This window comes from Rhea americana, unplaced genomic scaffold (genome assembly GCF_003343005.1).
Source record: "Rhea americana isolate MKP2758 unplaced genomic scaffold, rheAme1 scaffold_13, whole genome shotgun sequence".
NCBI classification, from domain to species: Eukaryota; Metazoa; Chordata; class Aves; order Rheiformes; family Rheidae; genus Rhea; species Rhea americana.
In genome coordinates, this window is record NW_028185372.1 from 3,186,359 (window position 1) to 3,205,346 (window position 18,988).

General features: G+C 36.7%; 1 protein-coding gene across 1 annotated transcript in view; it reads right to left on the reverse strand.

Moving 5' to 3' along the window:
- Positions 1 to 18,988, reverse strand: part of FYB1 (FYN binding protein 1) — a 72,922-nt gene that overhangs the window by 3,826 nt on the left and 50,108 nt on the right. Inside the window, exons 6-16 of the mRNA XM_085326356.1 lie at positions 18,190 to 18,236; positions 16,606 to 16,726; positions 14,831 to 14,987; positions 12,795 to 12,939; positions 9,891 to 9,919; positions 8,687 to 8,756; positions 8,001 to 8,141; positions 7,318 to 7,349; positions 6,180 to 6,249; positions 4,677 to 4,782; positions 2,609 to 2,771 (exon numbers count right to left, since the gene is read on the reverse strand). Coding sequence (XP_085182482.1) covers positions 2,609 to 2,771; positions 4,677 to 4,782; positions 6,180 to 6,249; positions 7,318 to 7,349; positions 8,001 to 8,141; positions 8,687 to 8,756; positions 9,891 to 9,919; positions 12,795 to 12,939; positions 14,831 to 14,987; positions 16,606 to 16,726; positions 18,190 to 18,236 — 1,081 coding nt within the window. The remainder of the gene's footprint in view (positions 1 to 2,608; positions 2,772 to 4,676; positions 4,783 to 6,179; positions 6,250 to 7,317; positions 7,350 to 8,000; positions 8,142 to 8,686; positions 8,757 to 9,890; positions 9,920 to 12,794; positions 12,940 to 14,830; positions 14,988 to 16,605; positions 16,727 to 18,189; positions 18,237 to 18,988) is intronic.

Genomic DNA, 18,988 nt, shown 5'->3' on the forward strand with positions numbered 1-18,988 from the left:
AAATATTTCTATGCATTTAATATTTGATTGCATCTGTGTTAGATAAAATAGATGCTTAATTTGCCTGTATTCATGAAGATTCGATACTTACAAAAATTCTATTACCATTTTTGCCTATCAAGATAGTTAAATTGCAAGAATCTTGAACAGTCCAAAGAATTCAAAACTGCAGATTTTCAGTCATCTGTGTAGTTTCTCAGGCTAAATGCAAGCCACTACACTTAGGCTCTTGTCTATTCAGCATTTTCTTTTCCTGGTTCTCTTTTCTCAGCCCTTTATCTGAGATAAAAGCAGGGAAATGGAATTTTGTTTAAAGACATCATCCTTTTAAAATTCTCTTTAAGCAGACTCCAGTAATTTACAGGAYTCCTGAAGTCTTATTGGGAGTCATTTAAAATCACTCAGCCAGTCTCATCTTCTCTGTTTTTAATTTTCATTTTCTCATGTAGATCTACATGAAAGTTTCTTCAGTTGCAGTCMTGGTACCTAAACATAATACGCTTGCAAAACAAACACACATAGTAAATGATAGCCCTAACACTGCAAAGACTAACCTTGAGGCAGGAGCCTCAAGGCTAGAATCTCCTAAGCATCCCTAGCCCTTAGGTGTGTTGCAGACAGCTTCTGACCACTCTGCACTCTTTCAGACTCTTTTCTAATCAGGAATAAGGCTCCAAGGTTAGATGTCCAAAGTTTTGTCTAGTTCATTCATATTTGTGTGGCTTCTATAATAGGGAAATAGGGGAGTAGATCAGCAAACTCAGTCTTTGTCACTTAGAGTAACTGAAAGCTATGATGCATCATGCCTACAGCTTTCTGGCAGTGTAAAGGAGGCTTGGAGAGKGCACAGCCTACATTTTCAAGTACTGACATTCATCCACATCCTAATGTTTAAGCAAAGTCCATGAAAGTGAATTGAAAGATCTTCTGTATCTCAAAAGATATATGGATCTGACCAAGGCAGTAGTAACAAGGGGCTTGAGAGCAAATGAGAAGCAGTTCSTTGTGTCACTTCGGTAATTTCAAATCATTTGGTAACTATAAAAATAACTCACAGCAGAATATATTCCTAAGCTCATCAGTCCTTGCTCAGCAAGGTGGGAGGATGTTAAAATGTAATTCCTATTTTYGTTTGACTGCCAGTGGAGGCGTAGAAGCTACAGAAGTACATCATAAGTTGAAGGATGAATGGAAGAATTCATATGCAAGAAAGTAACAAGAATATTTTTAACTGTTGATTTTCAGTCTATCTAGCCTTCAAAAAGTTAAATTATACTTTTAAGATATGAATCTACTCCAACTATAGCAAATAACCAAAACTGTCAGGAAYTTAAATATAGTAGGATTTGAGCCTTCCTAATTAATGTGAAATTTGACAAAGATCTATTCAAAGTTTTTCAGGGAGGGTATTTTTATTTGTTTTGCTCTTTTATGCCTAGCAAAGCAGTAGGTTCTGTCACCATTTGAAAGGCTTTGAAGACTACTGAGAGGAAAACAAACAACATGAACTACTTTCYACTTTGTTTTTAGTAGCTTAATTCAAAAAGCATGGCACTGAAAGCTGCTCTTGGGGAAGAGGCTACACTAGGTCAATCCATATTTTGAAAGACCTATGTGTGGTTATGTAAGAAAATCTTCTGCATCCTGCCAGCCTGCCAGGGAAAAGGTTATATTCCAGATATAACAGATGAGTATACAGGGAAAACAATAACAGAAAGGTTACTAAATCCACTTCAGAGGTATATGGCACTGGACTGCCTTTTAGTTAGGGCAGTGATAAACAATGAAGGTGAGTTGTTTACATAGAAAGCTGTTATTCAAACATACTCTATTCCCACACACAGTAAATTCTTATTGGGAGATCTGAAAAATATTGTAGCAGATGCATATTAAAAAATCAAAACGAACAGTAGATGATCCAGACTTCTCCAAAGAATGTAGTGACTTCTGCCAATGCTTCCCTGACCCTGGCCAAGGCTTCCAAAGAAACGCTGGAAGGACGTGTAGCTGCAGCTGCTGCCTTGACAGCTCCCAAAACAGGCAGGCACACCGATGATTGTATGCGCCTTGGAGCTGCTTGGGGCTAGGGGAAGACTCCTTCTCCTCCCTAGCCTGTTGAAAAGATTAAACTCCAGCTCTGGCAATCCAAAGTAAGAGCTAGTAAGAATACTGCCATTTTCTCTTGGCTGAAATCAATGGGCAAATGCTTCTAAGAGGTGCAGCAAGGATTCTACTGCTTTCCTAGATTCTGTGTGGTATCATAGCTATATTCTGCATGGCAAGTGGTGAAAGACAAAAGCACCCCAAAACATTTGCTAATCTTAGTTGATGCAAAGTTTTACATAAACAWTTTTTCCTTCCTCTCACATTTGGTCTGCCTCTTCTATCTGAGTAACGCACTGTAAGATACTCYAGGAACTGCCGTAAGTAATAATAATAATAATAAAATAACAGTATCCTACCTATTGTCAACCATCAGACAAGGAAAAATATATGTATTAGTCTCTGTTTGAAGAGGGTTTTCTTCTGACATGTGCTGAACAGTCATCTCTGACAGCCTAATTAATAGCACATGCATTCTATACTACAGTTTTTCAATAAAACTTACATTTTCCTTCTTCATTCCTGCACAGGACCTTGGTATCATCTGTATTTTCTATAATTTCAAGAGACTCCCCTGGTTTAACCTGTAAGTCTTTAGACCCCCATCTTCTTTGTGGTAAATCATGGATTGTGGTGGTAGAATAAAGAACTTTAATTTCACCTTCAAACTGTAAAAATAAATAAAGAGATGCTAGATTAAAAACATTAATGCAAAAGCTATGATCATACATGTTTTATAACAATATATTCCCATTTATTGCTAACTTTCTGAAAGTCAGGTAAATGATCGTTTATGCTATCTAGTGTCTGTGTCCATTATTGCTATTAGCACTYACAAATGATCATTTTGCAGGCTGGTTGGTTATGGTGGTTATCAGAGGTTTGAAGATCTAAACCCCTTGCAAGGGTATAAATTGTAGGTTTTATTCAACTAAGAAATTTCCAGGCTATTTATCAGACTGTTGACAGAATTACAAGTGAAAAAGTGGCACACAGTCAAAAAGGTCCTATGCTGGAAATCATTTTTGATATGAAGTGTGAGTATTTCTCATACAAATATACAACTGCATGGTAATATCTGCATTCATTGCTGCTTCAGAAAGGATCAGACTGGCATCTCTCAAGTGCAAGATTCTCTTTTCATCAAATGTAAACTATCCCATACTGTTATCAAAGCATGATAACTCCAATCTGGATCCAGTATCTAAAACTGGATTTTCACTCTTTGTCCTTATTCATTCAGTTTTGGCCTCTACTCTGAAAGCATCTGMAAGATGGGAAATTTATTCAAATTTTAGCCAAATTCCACTAGTGGAACACTTGAGAATGTATTAYGCTTCCAAATTCTCATAAAGGAGATAAATACTATTTGTTGTGAACAAGCCATCCTTCCTGTTCCTGCATCACAGAGTCTTGGTAGGGACAAAATGCATGAAACCTGTTTTGGCTATTACTCAGATGTATGACCTCTTTAAAGATTTGTGCATCACAAATGACAATGTTATAAGTTATAATTCACTGTGATTTGCACAGTTAGTATTAAATCCTAGTCTCTCCCTCTTCCCCCCCCCCCCCGAAAATGAAAGTTTGCTGGTGTCAAGCCTGAGACAGAAATTCTGATGTTCCAAATTCTGCTGGTAAAAACCTGTAGTTTTCAAAGGTAGGATTTTCAAAAACTCTGGGTGTTACTTGAATTTTGACAGTGGCTTTCCTGAGAAGTAAGTTAGATCACTGATGAATGCCTTACTTGTTTACCTCATGCAGAACTATATCTCTGTTTCTGTAACAGTATTTTTATAAAGCATTAAACTGAAACAGCTAGTACAGTCACACAATTTAAAAAAATACAAAGAATTTCATATTAATGACTTCTAACATTAGCAAAAAGAGTAGCAGATGGATGAAAACCAAATTCTAGATCAAGCCAGCTTCTTCTCTGATTACAGTTTATACATCCTGCTAAGTCTTAAGTCCAAGCATTGACATTTTATGTATGATGTGAGCTTGAACAAGTCACAATTTTCTGCATGCAGAGCATGTGTAATYTCAGGAACAGCTTAGCACCTAGAATCAATCAAATTTAGGGTAAGAATATTTTCCTGCTATAGTGGAAATGGAGAGTGTTTTGAGAACCAAGTAATTATTGTGTTTTTCTATCTTTTCAAAGCCATAAATGCCTAGAATTATTATAGATGTTTGCTGAGTTAGTTCTTCTACACAGCTTGAAGCTGCTTTTTGGTGACATTCTATTTAATTTTCAATCAAATTGGTCAATTTAAAAGAAATTTTTTTTATATTACAAGCTGAGGGTTTTTTTGTTACTATCATAATGGCAGTGAAATTAATGATGTTCTTTTGAAAGTGTTTGCAAGATCTGCATTTAATGGAAAAAATAAGAATGGGAATTTAAAATCTGTGTTTAGAATAGTGAGTTCATATATATCCTGCCATTAAATCTGAACATTCAACCCATAAATACTAGTCACCTTTCAGAGGTTATACTCACAAGGAAAYAAATTAGAGAATACTATAAAGACATATTGGTCATTATATTCTGTGTGAATAAGACTTACTTTGAACTTTTTTCTGAATTCTTTTTCTTCTCTCTCCATCTTTTTCAACTTTCGCGCATCTTTCTCATCTTGTTTTCCTTTTCCAAGGCTCACTGATTTTGATGATCTAAAATACAAGGTTACAGATGAAACAAAATTAGCAACGTATATGATGTATTGACAAACTTTCTGATAATTTCAGTGAAACTGAGTTTACTTTCATGTATATCTTCTTTTCTCTCTATAAAAATAATATAGATAAATATAATACAATAGAGACTTGATTTCAGAAGACAAACAGTTGGGATTTTTTTCATACTTTTCTATTTTCGTAAGTTCTGATATTAATATATCTACTAAAATGAATATACAAAAATTTTCAAAGCATCTATGTAGTATAGGAATGAGAACTTTACAACTACCAAAAACAGATTTTATAAACAACACACATCATTTTAGAATCTCTAGGAAAGGGACAATTTTTCTGAATTCTACAGATCTTTGGGCAATAGCCTGAATATAATATGTCTCACCGTAGCGGCAGCTGGATTGTCTTAGTCTTTCATATAACAGTTGCCTTAGTTCTTATGTGCATACATAAGACATTCCTACTCCAGGGAATCTGCACAACATGCACAAAACCAAGGATCCATTTTGAGCTCTACTGTTTTTTCCACATCCATGACAAGTTGTGTCAATGGGCATGGCAGGGTTTCTATTCCTTAACTGGCTTTCCTCATTCTGTACCAGGGAATTTAAGGTCTTACTCTCTGGTTTTCTGACTTGTCTAGGAGTTGCAGATGACAGTTTCACTGATGAAGAATGTATGAGTATGCTTGAAATAGCCTAGACTAAGGTGGGCCATATCATTTCCATTGGATGTACGCACTTAAAAAGCTCTCTCTTTTGGTGCCTCCAAACTAGGTTATTGTAGTGTGCTCTTTGCAGCTCCAACTGAGCGAAGTCAGTGATGGTAGAATGCAACAAATTGCAGTTATCTCTGCAGTCAGATACTTATCTGTGCTATCGAGATGGTCCAAACTTCCCGTTCAGGGATGAAAGTTTTTGAATTTTAACTTTACACTTACAGATGTGTTTCACACTGATAACATAAGGCACTATCTCCTTTTCTCACAAGATACTGGAGCAACTGAGATCAAATACAGTGCTTATCCTAGCAGTCTTCATATTTTTATAGGAAGAGGCCTGCATGCAGATCATTTCCAACAAAGGATTTTTAATGCATGTATTCATTTACACCTCTTATCCATTGGTGTTGAATTTGTTGAAATTCAAAGCAYGCCATTAGCATTCTGCTGTCTAATATCATTACTGTTTCAATTTGAAATGGAAGCACTGAACATTCATCTGTAATTGTCAAAAGTAGGGTTAGGAGAACTAAAAACTTGACAACACCAAACAAAGCATACRTTAGTAGCAATCTGCCTCTAGTAAATACTTTGAAAATGTGTCACAGTGTATTAAAGATTTTTAATCAGAGGAGTAATTCCTATGTTCACTTGCTTGAGTCCCGCTGATGGAGGAGGGAAGTCTGAGGAATCTACATCATCATAAACATCACTGTCTCCACAATCTGAAACAAGAGTTCAAAAGAATGGAAAATTATTATGCGATCCTTGAGTAGTGAATACATTGTGTTACAATCTACCATAGCATAGCCAAGTTGAAGAGAAATTTCAGCAAGTATTGTAGCCATTTATTATCTATAGTAACTCAGCTTTCCCTTCTGCACAATCTACTGCGTAAAACATACACCAGTTGCCCTTTTCAGAATAAAACTCTATTAATAATAACAGGTATTCACTGATATTTTAATCTTCTTAAACTGAAGCAAGTTTTAGCACATGCTGGCTAATGCAATAGCCTTTAATCTTTATTTTAATTAGGCTATTTCCCACTGTGTTGTATCAAAGTATATTTTCAGGGTTTGACTTGAATGTACATTCAAGCACTTCTACAGCACACTTGTCAATGTAAAGGTGCCTAAAAGTGGATATAAATCTCACATATGTTAGCTTTTAGGCCATATTAAAATGCCAAAGTAGTGAAAAGTATTCTTACCCTGAGAATATACTTTGAATCACATTCAGCATGTTTGTAGAAAGGAAGCAGTTGCTGAGCTCATCAAATCCATGGCTAAAAAAGTCACAGTAGGAGATAAAATTTTAAGAACTCAGTTCAAGCAATGGCCTCAAGAATTATAAGAACTTGCTTTTTATTCCATGGCTGGGTTGATATATAAAAGTATTTGTTAGCTTATAAAGACACTGCAAGYGTTAAAAATAACAATGAGTATCTCAGTTTATTTTTAAAGCCCTGCATTAACTGTTTCTTTCCAAGCACATCTGTTCATAATGAATGTTCAATAAAATGAATGTGTAGAAGTCTCTCACACAGAAAAATCATGACTTTTTAAAGATACTTTACCTTCTAGAGAGTTTGCACTTTATTTGTATGTCCCTCTCTGCAGCTAAATCAGMCACAATATTGGAAATTTGTTCGCTGGAACTAGATAAGCAATGGGAAATCACGTTTCCTTCCTTGGATGTAGTGTTTTTGTGATTAGCATGATACAGAGTAATACACACAGAAAAAAGAATCAGGAGTCAATACAGAGACAAAACAATGAACTATTTATTACCTTTTCCAAATTGCTTTGCTGGAGAAATCACACTGAAAAGAAAAGATGCTCATTAAGTATTCATATCACATTAACAGGCTTCCACATGATCTAAATCATTTAAAAAACTTACAACACAACGGCCAAGTAATCTCTAGACATTGCGAAGCTCGGCTGACATTAAAAATACTCATGGAATAAACACATTTTTACCACTGAATCAGAGTAAAATAGTCAGAACTGAATGAAAGATMGTGGTAAAAACACCAGTTGCTGATGTAACATCTAGGTAAGATGGGGAGAGGACAATCTGCATTTTTCTCTTTGGCGCATTATTCCCACAAGCTGGATTAATGGGACTAGATTTTATTCCAGCTACATTGTCCTGGGGAGCAGAACACATTTTAACCAAGGATACAGCAAACTTACATCACTAGTCTGGAACAAAGATGATGGATTATTTCAGTGCTTTTCACACACAAATTTGTTATATTTTAGTTATTGTGCTCATGCAACAAAAACCAGTGTCATTAAAGTATGAAGATGAAAAGAAAGGAGATCAGTATTTTTGCAGAAAAGTATCACCCTGAGATGCAATTTGATGCATGATTTATTAGGCTGCTGTGAGAATATGTTAGTAGCATGTGATTAATGCTTTATTAGAATTAGTTATAGTGCACTGTGATTTCCTGGAAGACTCTTACAACGAATCTCCATTATCTTCTTCCCCATTGACTTTGGTTGTTTTTTCTCGTACACTTTTCTTTTTGTCATCTTTGACCTTTAGCCTCTTCAAAATTCCCCAGGACCAGATATCATGCTTATCTTCATCCTGTGATACAGACCTTTGGAGTATGCATGCAATTATCATAATGTAAAATGTAACATTCTTTTTAAAAGGTCCAGTTTCATTCTCCATTGGCGTACATAATTCTTATAATGACAACAAAGTATATCTCAAGGTGAGTACATTTATTGTTTAAAGCACTAAGCTAGAAATATATATTTTAGGTCATTTATAGATACTGAAATATATTTACAGGTATAGATATTCATCTACCTATTTGCCTCTTTCCTGTTCTTACTAACCAAGCTGGCATTTTATTTTGTTCTTTTCATGTCAGTACTGATCTGTCCAGTTGGGGATTTGGGGATTTTCATGACTGCAGCTACTTTTGCTGAAATACTAAAATTAATTATAAAACAAAACTTCTCCAGAGAGACCAAAGAACTGATTTCTTTCTTACCTTCATGGATCCATCCTGACATATACCTATTTTTTGATCATCCCAATACTTGCTAATTATTATCCCAACTTTTAAAATACAAAAAGGCAGAATGATAACATTCTAGTAAAGAAACAAATGATTTAAATGATATAAAACCTTACCGAATACTAACATCTTCATCATCAATCCCATCATAAATTTCTTGATCAGAAGGAGGAGGTGGGAACATCACTTCAAGACATCAAACAATGAATTAATTCATTTAAATTTAATACTGTTAGTATAGAGCATTATACTGACTTATAGGTGTGTCAGATATGTTTGTAACATTTCTGCAATACTCCTGCAGAGGGAATCTTTCTGTAAACCAGCACAGCCTTTTTATTAAAGAGACATTTACACATCAGTTAGGCACCTTGTCCACAGGATTTATACACGATAGTGCAAAAGTAAGAACATGAATAATGATAAAAAATATATTTACATTGTATTTGAAATGCTAAATGGGGGTTTGGGGCCTAATTACTAAGATGACTGGTGATTTTTTAACTTTTGTGTGTTACTCTAGTGATGATAGAAGATGACAGACCAGCATTCTCAGCAAGTGACATCTTGTATTCATCCAGAGAAGCAAGAGCAATGTAAGCTCCCCATTTTGGTCTCAATTTTGAGCTGTGGGCACCACCTCCTTTAGTGCAGGGTTAGCTCACTTTCCATGTCCAGTTCTAGCCACTGGTCAGAATGCTCACTGAAATCTGTACTTAGCTGGCAGCAGCTTCCCTCTGCACTGCCAGGGGATGCCTCTCCCGTGACTAGTATCTAAACTCTAAGCTAAGAAGATGAGCTATGCTCTTATGATCAGCAGAGAATGCTACATAAAAATATATACTACCAAAGGGGAAACCTGTTTTGAATGTGTGCTTTTGACAGTGTGGAACTGCTGTAGTCATATTGATTAGGACACCAAAATATTGCTGGAACTGGAGTGTAATTGACAGTATTGCTGGCTATYTCACAACTGACTTTCTCTTGCACAGAAACTCTCGGTCATGTTAATACCTTTCCAGTTATATCTATGCTGTTTTGGAGGATAATTTACCTTCCCGAAAAAATAAAAAGATCTGTAGTCTGCTGGCATGCTTCTGATTCACTGTATCTCAAGATGAAACTTCTTTTATACCCAACTTTTGATAGGTGGAAAGAAAGCGCACTTTAGCCATTATGCTTCTTTCTTTCTTGCTTGTTAGCTAACACTTAGCATGCTTACGTGTAATTACTTCATTATTTGGATGCTACAGAGGTCTGAATTTGAAGGCAAGCAACACACAGAAACATCTGCCCCCCAGAAGTATATACAGAACTTACTTTCAGTTCCACTTTGACCACCACTCTGACTGAAAAGCAAAATGAAAGATCTTTTAGGGAAAAATAGCCATTATTTGGAAAAGCAAAACATCATGATCACTCATCACTTTTCTGGTTATTAGCTCTAAACCCTTTTGCTTTGGCACTCATTGTCTACGTTGCCAGCTGAGCACTACCAATTCTGCACTGAAAGCTCAGGCACGTGCTTGTATGTTCTAAATGGGCAATAACTGTGCCATTTCTTTTTTTCTCTCTGTCTTCACCACCCTCCTACTGATTTCTTACACTCAAACAGTAGTTACACTCTCAGTAATGCTAAAGAAAACATATCTTCCAATTCATGAGTGAATTAGCTCTCAGATGAGGAGGTATTAATTTTTGATAGATTCAAGTAAAGCAGAAAAAAATATTCTGATTTTTTTGTGGAAGTAATTCATTACAAAACAGAAGAAAAAGAGTATTATGAAGTGTCTTCCACAATAGTTCAAAGATGAATAAGAGAGAGTTCTCTATAACCTCTTTAGTTAATGCAAAAAGGAAAAGGACATAGTATTTTGTAAGTAAAGCTCTTATGCAAATTCTCTATTTGTATAAATTAATGCAGACACATTGAGGGTAACAGAGCTGCGCACTTTCATAAGAACAGAACATTTATTTCTAAATCTTCAAGCTGTTAGGATTTCCAATAAAAAGCCATTTTCCTTTGATTTCAGGGAGAAGCAAACTGATGTCTACTTACAGATATAACAATTCACTGTATTTAGAATACATTTTACATTCCTATAAAATTTCTGATATCTTTGGGCTAAAGTACAAAATACATCCTACGATCACAGGATAATTCAGATTAGAAGGGATCCCAGGAGGTCATAGTCCCACTTGCTGGGAATAAAAATATCATAAAAATGAAAATTCAATTCATCCTTCAGGAGAGGATTTTCATGAGACAAAAGGGTAAACAAACGAACTTAACGCTCAACCAGCTTTTACTGGATGAGGCTTTAAAACTCTAACTGCATGTTTCTAACATTTCAAGGGTTTCATATTAGCTCTGTGTTCGAATGGTAATTAAAGAAACTGATAAGTTCATAGTAACTGCAATTAATTACAGATCTTAAACTTATCAAATTAAGATTTTTGTTACACTTCTGTGCCAACAAATCCTGAAATACAGCAGTTCTAATCCTTTATTAATTTTGGAATATTACCAACACTATTGATAGTCAGATAATACTATCTGGTCAACAGGCTTTTTTTAGTATGGCATTCTTACATTGATTTCCAAACAATGCTGATATATGTGCTAGACCTTCCAACAATTCACACTCATGAACTGAACAGAATGCTATTAATCACTAGAGAAGATACAAATGTCAAAATACATCCTAAAGGATTTAACRAATCTCATCCATTCACATTCATCCAAGTTCCTTATACTGATACTTTAATATACAACAGTGTAAGTATTATTGTTTGCTTGAATTTAAAGAATTTTCTATATTCTTTGCACTGCAGTGGTTGACTATAATGCTTGCTATAGTGAAAAAGCCCAAGATACTTTTGCAATGTAATAGCTGATGCTCAGATTACCTACAGCCTGGAACAACTAATGCAACTTTGTTCAAGCCTCTAACTAAGTATGATAATATGAGATCAATGTGCAGTGAGGTAGATTGATTTTGTGCAACCTGCAAGAATATCACATACCGAAACTATATTGGCCGCTTAAAGAATGCCAGCCCGAAGGTAAATCTTTCCAAGTGCTCTTCCTGGCACTCGTGGGTATGCTCTAGCAGCTGAGGACCAGCTGCACCCAGCAGCCAACCAGCTGTGATCCCTTTATGCCAGCCAGGCCTCTAAGCAAAGGCACTGGGAAGTTAGATCTAAACACTAGTGCAATGGATGAATGCTGCAAGAGTTCTACAATGTGTCCTACACATTGAAATCCTCCACACTCACATGCAGGTGTCTTCTTTGAATCCCAGTGCATGTGACTCTCTACGTCAGGACATGTGATGGAGAATGAACACTGGTTTGTTGAATCAGGTGACAGAARCAGACTTTTATGTGAGGTCAGGTAACAGAGATACCACTGTCATGTTGGGTCATGTGATAGAATAGCCTCTTGTCACAAGACCACTAGAATATTTAGCTGCAAGCAAGCCTGGCACCCTGCTAGAGATGACATTTCCCCAGCTGCAGATCAGTTTGACCTGAAAAATATGACACATTGAAGTACCGAGGCTGCAATGTGGCACTGCATTGAAAATGCTTAGRAGACTGCCAAAGAGAAGCTTCTCATACAGTGAAAGTATAGCTCATATCCACCTCATGGGTTTTGATTGGCCTTTTGTTAGAATTAACCCCATTAACCATGGTCTCTCCCTGAGGGCCATTCTAGTCATGCCTCCAGAATTTCCTTCTCTTCAAAGGTAAGAGGTAGTCTTGACTCACAGTTCCAGAGCAATCAGGATGATTAGGAGTTCCCCTGTGCAATGAGGGTTTCTTTAGCTTTTACAGTCCTTTATTCTTGCATGTTAGAAAAGACAGCCGGTGACTTCACGAGACAGAGAACAAGAAAAGAGATGAAGGGCAGGGAACTGCACTTCCTGTGGGTAAATTGTAAATTTTGCATGTTTGGCTTTCATTTTCTTTTGGCGTGCAGTGCTACAGCTCTTCCTATACTATCAATTCCTCCTATATATGAGTGCTTATAGATGCCAGATTCCACAGTCCATTCTTGTTCATCTGACTACTTCAGCTTTAATAGACCAGCTACAAGCTTCTTATATAAATGACTGCTTTTCTTGGTATCAGGAGTCTGGCTGGTAGTTTTAAAACTTTCCCTGTCTAGGCTGACTGAAGTAAATCTTTAGGTCCCTTGAATGTGTTCTCTATACATACCTGCTAACACTGTCCTGCTCTCCAACATCATCATACACTTCTTGGTCGCTGTCTGAATGTTTCACAGTAGCTCTGATGGCTGGTTGTTGCTTTCTTTTTAAAGAATCATAATCAATTTCCACCACAGTTGTTTTAACGTATCCATCTAAATGAATGAAACCATGTAATTAAGCAGAGCCAGTTTTAAAGCTCGTTGTGAACTGATGAGTATAACAGAAGGTTCAGATTCAGTATGATTGAATTGTTTTGTATCTCTGAAAACTTTAAGAGAAATATTTTATTCCAAACAGCCTCACCTGGAGCTTTCAACCATTTACACACATACAAATTCCATATCTGTCTCAGATATCCCCCCAATCACTCCTCAGCTGGTGTCAAGTTAACAGCATCTTTATTTGCTTCTCAGCTACAGCAGAAGAGTTTACTGTGCAGACTCCAGGGAGCAAGGCTGTTGCAAGCTCCCCTTTGTCAGCTAATCTTGGGACCACTGCAATCTGGTGGCATAATTTAGGATGGTCCCTGACGTAAAGATCCTGACAGGTCACTAGGAGGAAGAACAAGGAGGAAGAAATATTTTGTTTGTATGGATTGTGCTTTCGGCTGCTAGACACTGAGGAGCTACCTTGCTGTCCCCTTGGAGCTTCACTAAGGGGATCTGGTTACAATCCTGAGTACACTGGCTTGGGAGAAWCTTGAAGTAGGGCAGTTGGCCTAAGATTGGGAACTCTTTCTATGCAGCAGACATGCTGCCTGCATGAAAATAGGGCAAGAAAGTATTTTCTCGAAGCAAAAAATCCTCAAATGGTTCTCAAGAATGGAAAATTCCCCACTCTGCTACTTCTCAACAAGCCCTGGTATGCTTCCACTCAAATCTTTACCTGAAATTCATGTGAAAAATAATTAACGAGATTTAATTACTGATAGGTACTTGGGGGAAAATTATAAACACCTTTTTTTCCCCTCACTTTATTTGAATTATCAAAACTGATTTTCCTCTATTACTTGATTTCTTTTTCAGCCTTCCCATTATTGGCCTGTGAACACTTGAGGCTGAAGCACTGATGAAACACCATGGGCTGTACCTTTAACTCTTAATTCTGAGAAGTCCAGTACAGYTCATGATTTTGCTGAAGCAGACATCAGTTTATGAAAAGTCAGTGTAAATTAATTAATTAACTGCATGTGCTCAAGAAAATACCCCGGCCTCCACTGAGATTTGCTTTCCACTTACAAAATGATCCAAGCATGTCTTACAAAACGCCAAGCATGTCTTCTTACATCCAGTACTAAAAAGTGCTCAGGAGGTGCTGTCCAATTCTATAGGTATCAACTGTCTTACTGAACTTGCTCGTCATTTTAGTGTCCTTAAAAATCAAGCAAGTGCTTTTAATGCTTTTTGGTGATTTTAATGATTTTCATTGATTTCATGGATCAGTCTTTTAGTGTCTTTGCTCATCAGATCATCAGGCCCCTACCATACTCATAATATTCACTGATATAATTTGTACAAGTAGAGAAACACCCTGGTTTTCAAGATTAAAAAAAAAAAGCTAGAAGTTAATGAGAAACTCCTCAAATGAGAGTTAGAATCTTTCTGTAAGAACAGGAACAAGATATACTCTTAAAACAAGACCTTATATTCTCTGGTTCCATGTTAGATAAACCYATTTTATTTTATTTTTAAAACAAAGATATGAAAAAGGCTAACATCATTACTTGTACAGAGCGGAATCCTAATGCCAATTCAAAGTCTGAAGGACACTGAACTCAATAGGTCCATGAAGATCCCAACATATTCTTCCTAACTCACGCTACTGCATCTAGATATCACATTACGTTGAAAAATAACTTCCTACAATGAACTGAGCCCCACACGCCATGTAAGCACAGCAGGGCGAGCTGTGGTAATTATTTGCTTTGGTGGCAAGTGACTCAGCCTTGTTAATGCTACTCCTTGGAATAATGCTGCATGCACTCACAAGCTTTCTGTCACACAATGAAAACATTCAGCAACACAGTGAAGAAGCAGAACTTACAAGATCCTTTTATCCTGCCCAACCACTTTCCTTCTGGGTTGTCTGTGAGGCGAATGATTTCGATCTGATCCCCCTGTTTGACAGTCAGCTCATTCTTTCCTCCCTTGTAGTCAGCACAAGCTCGTGCCTGATGAAGGACTTGGATGGGTCCCATTAGCTGCACAGGAGAAGTAACAAAATAAATCACAGAGGTGGAAAAAAGAAATTCTTTCTTGAACATTCAGGTGAAAGATAAAATAACTGCAATGACGATTATTTGTTTCATTGACATTTAAAACACTCTAGGCTAATAAATGGGCATCATCCCTATCCCCAACTACACAATTTAAACTAATAAGGAAGGATGAAAAGAAAGGACTAAAACATAGCAATAAAGCAGCTACAGGAGTGCTTGGCAAAATCAGAGGAATATTAAGACTAAAACCAACACATTAACCTGTGAAACCTTTCCTCACAAAACAGACATGCATTTATTCCAACGGGCAGCTCCATGTAGTTTCGGCAGGGCTACTCATATAAATAAATATTCATAAACATACATAAGTCTACCACATAATGTTCTGTGCTTACAATTCTGCTCTATAAATGATCCCACAAGTACCTACAGCACATGATCATACTCTTTATTAGAATTCAGGATTCTCTGTGAAATCTGTTATGGATAAACCCCTTTAGACTTTAATGTCTGTGGCTTTAAGTTATATTTGGCCTTGTGGATGTGGCTGTGAACAATTATAGACYAGTTCAGGAATAGCTATCCCTAGGTAGGTGGCAACAGGAATGAAAATATGCACTTAAATATATTTGCTTGCATTTAAGAATAATATCGTATTTTAATGTCCACAAGAGAGCAGTCTGCAGTCTGAAATCTTTCAATGTGCTAATGCCTACACTTCAAAGAATTGGTCTTTTCAGACCTGCAAAAAGTCAAGAAGATTTGGGGCCAACATCCTGAAAAACAACAAAAACATACCACTATTATTTGCTATTAGTATTTTTTTTATTATTTGCTCCTCAACTCATGTCAGTCTCTCTACAGCAGACCAGCGCTATGAAGTAGGAGAACTACTGTGGCTTCCCTGTGTACAGAGCACAATAGACAGGGGGAGAAAAAAAGCCATCCACTACGCACAACGAAACTGAAAGGAGTATAGCAGAGGATTATGAACAGACATTGGCTAATAGAAAATGATTGGCAGATTTGTAAACTGTGGGAGCATGCTGACCATCAACTACATAAAAAATGATACAAAACAGAAAGAACTGGCTTGTTATTTAGCCTCTAGGCTTTGACAGTGACTATGACTTCCCTACACATGAACGCTACTCTTTTCCTTCCCCCTTAGCCCCTACAGGCTGGAGACCTAGGCAACCAAGCAATGTATTGCTCTTTAATGTTGAATTTTCTTATGGGCTGGATCCTATTGTATCTGGCTCTAGTTAAGCAAAAATCACTAAGTATATGGATTCCAATTCACACTTTTGATGTTATTCTAGTGATGTAAAAGGGTTTAAACAGAAAAGGGACACTTCTCATAGCTTTTTTACATAGAAAGAACAGAAGAACATTTAACAGAAAACATAATTTATAATCAATGAAATCTCTTCGCGATCAATACTGAGTCTGAAATCTAGCACATGCCATACATAGAAAAGGTTAAATTTATCCATGCTCCTGAACTAGCTGAAGCTGAAGACTGTATTCTAAATTGGACAAGGGTTATAAATAATGCTTCTCACATATCCTTGTCTAGATTACAAAAGAAAGAGCTTACTTTGAACTTCTTTCTGATTTCCTGTTCTTTCTTTTCTTTTTCCTTCTGTTCTTTCTTCTCCTGGTCCATTCTTTTCTTTTCATCCTTGTCCCACTTCTTCTCTTTTTCCATTGATGTTGATCTAGAAATGCATTGCCAGGACTGAATGTAGAGGTCAGTAGCAGTGAAACATATCTCTCTAGAGCTTTCTTACCCAAGGTCAACAGAGAATTGTGTGTGATGGGAAAAAAGTTCTCCCAGTGATATCAAAGATACATATGCTATACCTCAATGTGTCTGATCTGCAACAGAGGAAAGAGCCCCTTTTCTTATGCTACATAAATAATTTAAACTGCCTGTTCTCAAGATGAAGTATGTCAGAGGGTCCTCTGAAGGTAAGAGACTGGCTATGCAAGCACATGTCCAGACATCTCTGAGCTAATTTTAGCAAGCAGCCTTGGAAACTGATAGCAGTCTAGGTGTTGTGGCACTGGCTACAGCTGCTATATATTTACTGGGGCCATTAATGCTGACTGATGCAACCTGGACTGAAGCCTGAGCAGCCACGACTGGACTATTGTTTTAAACCTAACTGAAAACTATTGCAGCTATGTTTATAAAAGCGGCAGTCACTGTTCTGTACAGCATCATTAATGTGCCTAACATGCCAGAGTATATTTTCTGCTGTACCTTAGATACTGGATGGTACTGAGATGTAGGCCCTGGGACATACTTAGGACTATAGCTAAGCTTTGCAGATTGGTGCCAACAGTTTCTCTGGAAGAACTATGCTCTACAAACTCTATGGAACTGAGTAAGGCTCCCTCCTCTTCTTTTTTCCATCCTTCTGCTAAACTGATATGCTCAAGTTCAAAAAATACAGTGAATGAGGATTGCCTGTTTCAGTTGTTTACTTTCTAAATTATCCATGTTCATAGACAATTCAACAATAAATTGCTGTTGAAAGTCATTTTACATCAGAAACAAGGTATCATGGTGTAGGAATTTTAGATGGTTATTTGTGCCAAAGGAATGAGTGTTCTCCCTTGTGTATTGTCATACATGGAATCCCACACATTTAGACTTCAGCAGGTTGAGAGACTGAAAATCAGGGGCTAGAGGCAGAAGACTGTGAGCAGGGCTCACATTTTGACTCTGTAGATGTGCCAGGGGACTCAGACCATGAAAACTGTAAATCCAGCAGCTTTTAGGAGTTCTGAGTACATTTATCTAGAAAACAAGAAAAACAACTACAACTAAATAATCTATCTGGGGCCATAGTATGAAGGGGCTGAACTTATTTTTCCTCACAGGCTGTAATTCCAAATAGTGATTCAGACGTGTTCCTAAGATCAAAAGTCAGCTGCTTCTGTTGCCTAGATCACAGCAATTATATGCTTTTATCACAAGAGTTTTTCCACCCCAGAATATATTACATCTAAGTGGGAAATAACTTGTGAACAACCTGATTTTCTCTAGGTAAAATGGATGAACGAATTAATGCCTGGCAAGGACTTCAGTCACACTTCTCGGCCAAATGAAGTGCCTTGTTAGCAAGCCTTTGGTCATAAAGATACAATAGGCTATACAGTTTAAAATTGCTACCTGACGTTACTTATGTCTTCATACATCTCTTCAGTACTTTCTTGGCCCTAAAAGAAAAATGCAGTTTTCAATGGCCTAAATACATTTGGAATGACATGAAAAACATGGACCTTCTATGTAAACTTCATACAAACTATATAAAAACATTTACAGCAAAATGTAAATACAAATTAATTTAATCTTTCCAAACCCAGATTACTGCATTATTTAAACCCACTATATGTTAGTTCTGACCTTGTTTTTACCATACCACAACTATAAATTTCCAGATTGTTACATCACACTAGCATATTGTTTAATCCAAATTGGACGCTTTAGCTGCAGCGTTAGTTCTGGAAAGACTGTTTGCATTGATGATTGCCAGGAAGAGATAATAGGGTTAGTAGTAGGTAAAACGAAATATTAGGGATCTAAATGGAATTCAGATTAGGGTCCCAAAGACTGTCTTAGCCCTAATACAGGCAGATTTTTAAAGACACCAAGACAAACCTGGGCTCACTGGAAACCAGTGATTTATCACTGGAAAAAAAAATAGGGCTCTTGTTTGTGAAAAATTTTGGTGAAATAAAATGTCAGTGGAAATAGAAGGTTTTTAAAAATCAGTTTTTGGTGTCTAATTAGCTTTAATAATTAGTTCCAATTTACTCTGTGCACCCAGATTTATTTTTGGCCTTCACAATAAGTGCTACTGCAATTTACTGGTAATATACTACATTAACTCTGCAACAAATTTTCTAAACCATTGAAATGATTTTACTAAATTTGTAAGTTTGTACAAAAAATGATAAGTTCTTCAGTT